This window comes from Tamandua tetradactyla, chromosome 17 (assembly GCF_023851605.1).
Source record: "Tamandua tetradactyla isolate mTamTet1 chromosome 17, mTamTet1.pri, whole genome shotgun sequence".
In the NCBI taxonomy this organism is placed as follows: domain Eukaryota; kingdom Metazoa; phylum Chordata; class Mammalia; order Pilosa; family Myrmecophagidae; genus Tamandua; species Tamandua tetradactyla.
Genome location: NC_135343.1, coordinates 33,159,939 through 33,167,580, shown reverse-complemented (window position 1 = coordinate 33,167,580; position 7,642 = coordinate 33,159,939). Strand labels below are relative to the sequence as shown.

Sequence of the window (7,642 nt, the reverse complement as noted above, 5' to 3'; positions counted from 1 at the left end):
AAGACTTAATTGCTTAACATATGTGTCCAGTTATTAGTACAGAGGATTCTGGTTGTCTGACACTGACCTCAAGGGCGACAGAATTTTGCCCTAGAATACTGACTGCCTCAAACGACCCTTTCATTGCAAGTGCTTGCTAATAATGTTTAATGATTCTGTATGAGACAAATCTGAGATGAGCTTTGCTTTCACTGTGGGTGAGTAGGTAACCCTCACCAACTTCTTTTAGTGGATAATATCCGCCAAAGAGTCTGCGTGGTAAATAACAAAATTGGCTGTCAGTTTTAAAAAATAACTAAATAAGGGTTTCTGGTACTTCTGAGTTCCTCCCAAATGATATCACTCAATCATCAACATCTATTTATCAAAGCGAGTTTATTTATTTATTCCAGACAAATAATGAGGTTCATGTTTACAACTAAGAAATAAGACAATCCAAATAAACACAGGAAAAATTAATATGCGCTACACAGACAGCTATCTAGAAAGGAACAGTAGCTGCATTCATTTTACATAATACTGTGGAGTGACATAGCACCATTTATGTCAAAGATATCCTAAATACTTCATAAGTTAATTGTGTGGGGCTTTGCTAAGATGCTGCAGTAACTTAAAAATTATCGCAAGCTTGATGGTAATTTTATGTTCAACTAATTTTAAATATAAATATGCCAGAAAAATTATTTCAGGAAAAAAACCAGGGAATCTGAGAACGATGTGACCTTGTACAATTCTTCTTAAAAATCTTAAGGAAATTACCGTTATTGAGACATGTTTGTTTCCATCTTCTGCACTATTTTTTGTTACTATCATCATGACCTAGATTCTAAACTCTGGGAGATTCAATAGTTATTTATTTAAACACAGTTTTATTTATACAAACTTTTTTTTTTAAACCAAAGCTCTTCTATTTATTGGTCTGTTCAGTCTGTTCTGGCCTGAACCACAACTGTAGAGGAATAAGAGATCTTTAATGCTACTGACCTCAAAGAATCATCTTTAATTCTACCATTTCTAATGTTAGTTCTAAACTATTCTACTCAGGTGGAATTTGTTGACGTAAAGTTTGACTGTTTAATGAATCTAAGTTAACATGAGAATATCTGTAAATTCAGCAGTAAGCATTATCTAAATTCTGACGAAATTTCACTTCTGAAGTTTAGATTTTAAAGAACCTTAGAGAGAAATTCAGTGTTCAGAACCCTCCATTAGCCTATTTCACTAGTTAAAAGCCACACTATATTTTCAGAAAAATCATAGAGAGAAAATTCTCAACAATCCATTATTATTGAATCCTGGAAAGCTGTGGTTCCTAGTCTTTTTTTAGGGATATGAATTACTCTGATAAGTTGATGAAAGCTATGAACTTTTCCCCTAGAAAAATGCATTTATACAAAAACGTTTCTGATACAATTGCAAACGATTCCTTAAGGGCCCAGGATCCTCTGAGTTAGGAATTCCTATTTCAAAGCTGTGGGACAGTGGAAAATAAGCTTAGCTCATTTCAACATTGCTCATCTTTACTTCATTGCTATTAAGCATTTTAGTAATGTTACTAAATTGCTGACAAGACAAAGTTATTTTTAAGCACCCACATTGTTTTTTAAATTAATTCTCTTGCCCCAATTTTATAAGGTTTTAATTTCAAATTGGGTCTCTAAGAGTTAAACTAGCAGATAATACTAATTTGATATATACTATTCTTCAGAGCTAGTCACTGAGTAATGAGCAGATACAAATTTAACACCCTTGAAAAAATGAACATGTGACTCTACATTTTGAAGAACAGGTTAATTGGCCTTTATAGAAAATATGTTTAGGTACAGCTTCACACTTGAAAACAAACACACGTGCTTAATGCCTCTGAACATAACAATCCCAAATCACACTGTCCCCTTTCACCTACTTGGAGCCGGTACAAACGGAGGTCTCCTAATATGGTAACAAAATGGAGGGAAAGTTCTACATACTGTTCAGGATAGAAAATACGTCCTTTCTTACCAATCCACCATTGTATAGCATCTAATCAACTGCCCAGTTATCAGACAGGTTAAAAAATGACAACTTGGAGGATTCTAACATTGAACAACTGACCATGTCTTAACCCCATGTTAAAATGGACCCGTAAATGGAGAGAAACAAGGGTTAAGCTTGTTTCTTTATAACTCTAATAGTCACTCCAAAGAATCTGTTTTATAATGGGGCAAACATGGATCTATTGGGGATTCTTAAAGACTCTCTGAAGACTGCTTTAAAAGCAGGGATATTAGCTAAAAATTAAATACAGAAATGCAAACACATCAAATATATAAAATTTAACCAAACAATTTAGTAAATAATTTATCAAAGTTTAAAGTCAGGTGACATTTATTCAATCCATTCATAATCATTTTTGCTCAAACAGAGCATTTGGAGAACAAATTCCAAATTATTTGAATAAGAGTTTCAGCTAGAACAACTTTGAGAAGTTCAATACAACTTGGTTATAGGATTTCATTCTTGCCTTATACCAGGTAAAAAGTGAATAACAGAACAACGATCATTTTCCTTTGCCCTTCTTTACTTCTGAGAAGTTTTTTCATGTTTTCCTTTGTGTAAGTTAAACCACTAGAATTTCCATTTCAGAGACACAGAGGTCAGGGAATAGGGGTGGAAGAGGGAGGATACTTTTCTCTGACAATCAGAATTCAGGTATTTCAACTCATTGGCAAGGGGCTTGCAAGAGACTATGGACTGCAATTACTCCACCACTCAGGTAGATGGTGTCCCATATTCCCCCCAACTAATCCAAAGTGTCATTTTGTGTTTTTACAACTGGACTACTAAATGCTGAGTGAAAACTGGAGAAGATAATACACGCTTGGCATTCTGGGTTGTGCAATCTGTACATTTCCATTTTAAGAATAATTCAAGCATAATCCATATTTAAAAATTAGACTAAAGAGAGACGGTAAAGGTTTTAAAGTTTTCTCTTTGAAAAGGTGGTATCTTACAGTACATACAAAAATACTCTGAAAATACATATGACTTCATTTACAAAACACTGAATCAAACATATTACAAGAATTACATGGTTATGGATTTTAATAAACTGAGCATGCATTCATAAAACTTAAAAAATATTAAGAAATGCATTGAAAAAAGCAGTGTAAAAAAAGACAACTTATACAGTTAAATAAAAATTACAAAGGTCCTGAGCCAATTAATGGTTCGTAACAATGTCATTCAAAAATGCCTTTAGGTTTCAATAAAACCCACTGCTTATTTCTGCATGCCTAGCCTGTGAAGAATCTGTTTGAAGTTGTGGGGTAAGTGATGGTAAGGAAATATCATGCCAGGTTAATTTTTACACCTCAAAAATACAAGTTTCTTATACTTAAAGGTATCTTATTGATGATGCTGGAATGAGTTGCTCCTCAGTAAAAAAATACCAGACAATTAACAAGAATGGCATGAGACGGGATATGTAATAATTTCACCATTCATATACTGACTTTCAGTATCCTGGTTATATTTTGATTTTTAAATAAAGATGCATTTCAAAGGCCTCCACAGGAGGCAAAATATAGAGAATTCATGGTGCCCAACTCTTGTATGTAATCACTGGACTAATAATCCTCCCTGTTAACTATGCAACATTTGGACAGAAAGGCACAAAAAAAATAAAAGTTTAAATATTCCATGTGCCAATCTGGAAAAAAAATAATTTAAATCAACAGGACAGACAGTAAGTACATCTACACAAATGAGGAAGGCAGAAATGATACCTCACATTCATTTATCGCAGGTTTCACAAAGTGGCTTCAATGCTTAAGTAAATGTGTTAACATCTGGAAAATTACAGGACAATTTTTTTGTTTGTTTTCAATTTTTTCAGCTCTATACAATGATTACAACATAAGACTTAAAAAAAAAAAAAAAAAACGAGTTCAGGACTTGTTTTATCAGTGTCCAAGTGGCCAAGAACTGGTTCCCATAACAGAGAAACAAGCATTGAAAGTTAAGGCAGTAAAACCTCCAAACACAAAGCCATAATACTGTGGATGACAACTTGACAGCAGGTGATCCTCAGAGAAGTGTATGTAGCAATCAATGAGAATGCTACAGCATCTCAGGTCAAAGTGTTAGAGTTCAAAATTCACTTCAAGATCGTGAGGCCAATGACTGTAACTTTCACTGTATTTTATGTATGACAGCCACTTCTATTTTAAAAAGAGTAGCTGCTTCTACATCACTAAATGATTGCATATTCACTTAAGTGAGGAGGCACTGCTTTTACCGATTAAGGGTCAGTCGAATGGAATTTTTTATGACCCGGATGTTATTTGTTGGAACTGGAGATGATGAATCTGGTAGTTCTTTACTGGGTAGTCTCTATTAGAAAAAAACAGAAATGAAGAAGGAAAAGCATATATAGTTATTATCAAGGCCCAATTATTGAATCAGTCACAAAACTATTTTTTTGGAGTTTTTCTCCAAACTCCTTAAGCTCTAAATACACAAGTGTGTATTGAATACCTTCCTCTAAGTGTTCACAGGCATTTATTGTTTTTGGAACTTTTTTTTTTTTAAAAGGCAGGAGAGAAAGGCAGAGAAGGATGGGAAAAAGGGTAGAAACGGGAAAAGTGTAGGTATATACAGGGAAAGTGGACTATTAATTTGATCACCATTTTTGGACTGTGAAATGCATAAAGTACACAGACCTCCTCAAAGTCAGGAATAAAACAAGAAATAGGAATAGCGTAGTTGCTAAACATGAAATTAATGTGTGTGGGGGTAAGTGATTGTATGTGAGTTATGGAGAGAAATTTGACATCTGATAGTTACATCTATCAGTTTCTGTAATGTTCTGTAATATATTCACAGAGAAGAATACTGTAACCCGACTGGTGAGACAGGTTTTCAGGAAAACTGAACCTTGTGGTCAGGTTAGATAACTTTAATAATGGCAAAATTCAGGGACACATGTGTGAGGGATTCTGAGGAAACCAAAGATTACGGTATGATGAAGGTAAACTCTAAAACAATGAGAAGCAAATACAGACCTCTGAAATACAGACAGTTGTGTGATGGAAACAGTATGTCAGATTCTCCTTAGGTGTTAACATGGCTAAACAATTATCTGTATCATACCCACACCCATTTGAAGAAATTATGAAAAATTTCAGATATATACAAAAATAGAGAATAGGACAATGAAGGCTTAGATGCCATAACCAAGGTTCAGTCATTATTAAAGTTTTGCCTCATTTGTTTTAGTTTATCCCCTCACCCTTCATCCATGAAATATTTTAAAGCAAAACCAGACATCATACCATTTCATTCTTTCAAATTTTAATATGCATCTCAAAAATTTTTTTCTTTCATTATCACATCTAATATAACTATTCAGCTGTATTTTTTGCAACTCTTCAGTTAGAACAGAGGAATTTTACAAATTCTACAATTCACAGCCTCTGAGGATACTTTCTATTTTGCTTTAGAATAGCCAATGCACCCTGAGGAACCTGGCAGGATGACAGGTGGTTGCAGTAAGTACTTTCTGTTTTTACAATGGTGAAAATAAGCCATTGTGTTTACTGTAAATTCTCAGGGGGACTTTCTCAGACTTACACAAAGTTGATTTTCGAGCATCTGCCAAAGACAAACATTTATTATCTAATTTTCAAAATCAAATTTATTACCTTTAAATTTTGTGCTTATGAGCTCACAGTTAATACTATATATTATTAGTTTCAATGACAATTCTTTGAAGAATAAATTTTTAAATTGAGGTTTAGAGGTTCTGTAGCTCATGTTTTTAAAAGTACTTACTATATATACGGCTACATTTGGTTCTTCCAAAATATGAACACGTATGGTTCCCATTGATCAGATCTAAATTTGTGACAGTAAGCAATGGTGTATAACAAAAAATACATAGTCAGAGATTGACTGGTAAGAAATTCCTGTTTTGAGTACTCAAATGATTCTTAAAAAGTAAATAAAAAACAAAGGGTGAAAATAATCTAAATAACTCATGAAATCTTCTGAAATCACTTCTTCTTTTACAGACTTCTGAGGTATGCACATTTAGGACCATACACTCTGTTTGCTATCTCCATCCTATCTCCAATCATATTTGGCAGGAGGGGGATCAGGGGCTTGAGAACAAGGACAAAATCTTACTCTTTTTTTCAGCCAGTGCTAGGTTCTTAATATGCTTTTTGTATCTGTAGATTACAAGTACACAGTATTTTACCTACGAATAAGACTTTTTTACCTTTTTGCGTGATGTGTCAATAGTAGGAATAGGCATAGATTCTCCTCCAATGGCATCCTAAAAACAGAAGAATGATATATGTGAGAACTTTTGTTCTAATATACCAATACCTGTGGATATAACTCAATTTCTACATAAAATAAAACATAACCAAAACTTGAGAGTAGATCTAATCTGAACTTTATTATATAGTATTTTTCCTGATAAATGGCTTTTTAAAAATTTTTATTGACAAAACATAACAACAAACATTCTTAAGATATGAACATTCCATTCTTGGTATATAATCAATGATGCACAGTATCATTACAGCTGTGTATCCATCACCATGATCATTTCTTAGAACATTTGCATCACTCCAGAAAAAGAAATAAAAAGAAAAAACTCATACATACCATACCCCTTATCCCTCCCTCTCACTGACCTCTAGTACTTCCATTTACCCAATATATTTTAACCCTTGTTCCCCCTATTTTTTTTTTCTATACCCCTTACCATTCCCTTTCATTGATCACTGGTATTTCAATCTACTCAATTTATTTTAACATTTGTTCCCCTACTATTTATTTATTTTTAATCCATATGTTTTACTTATCTGTCCACACCATAGATAAAAGGAGCATCAGACACAAGGTTTTCATAATCACAGTCACTTTGTGAAAGCTGTATCTTTATACCTTCATCTTCAAGAAACATGGCTACTGGAACACAGCTCTACAGTTTCAGGCACTTCCCTCTAACCTCTCTCTTACACCTTAAACTAAAAAGGGGATATCTCTATAATGCGTAAGAATAACCTCCAGGATAACCTTTCGACTCTGTTTAAAATCTCTCAGCCACTGACACTTTATCTTGTCCCATTTCTCTCTTCCCCCTTTTGGTCGAGTAGGTTTTCCCAATTCCCTGATGCTGAGTCCCAGTTCATTCTAGGATTTCTGTCCCATGTTGCCAGGGAGGTTTACACCCGTGGGAGGCGTATCCATGTAGAGAGGGGGAGGGCAGTGAGTTTGCTTGCCATGTTGACTAAGAGAGAGGCCACATCTGAGCAACAAAGGAGGTTCTCTGGGGGTGACTCTTACGCTTAATTTTAAGTAGGCTCAACCTATCCTTTGTGGGGATATGTTTCATATGAACAAACCCCAAGATTGAGGGCTTGGACTATTAGTTTGGTTGTCCCCACTGCTTGCAAGAATAACAGGAATTCTCCAAATGGGGAAGGCTGAATTTTCTTCCTTTCTCACCATTCCAGATAAATGGCTTTTTAAATGTTAATAAATATTTTGAAACACACTATTTAGTATATTTACCACTGATATTCTCTTTCTGTCTTCAGTAGCACGTGAGTCCTTAAATGTTGATTCAAGTCGAATAAACTAAAAT

General features: G+C 34.2%; 1 protein-coding gene across 3 annotated transcripts in view; it reads right to left on the bottom strand.

Moving 5' to 3' along the window:
• Window positions 1-351: 351 nt before the first annotated feature.
• PAPOLG (poly(A) polymerase gamma) overlaps window positions 352-7,642 on the bottom strand; it is a 34,341-nt gene continuing 27,050 nt past the window's right edge. For all 3 annotated transcript variants that reach the window (XM_077134298.1, XM_077134299.1, XM_077134300.1), the window contains 3 exons: window positions 7,570-7,635; window positions 6,263-6,319; window positions 352-4,374 (listed from right to left, as the gene is read on the bottom strand). In XM_077134298.1, the coding sequence (XP_076990413.1) occupies window positions 4,276-4,374; window positions 6,263-6,319; window positions 7,570-7,635 (222 nt within the window). In that variant the 3' untranslated portion in view covers window positions 352-4,275. The remainder of the gene's footprint in view (window positions 4,375-6,262; window positions 6,320-7,569; window positions 7,636-7,642) is intronic.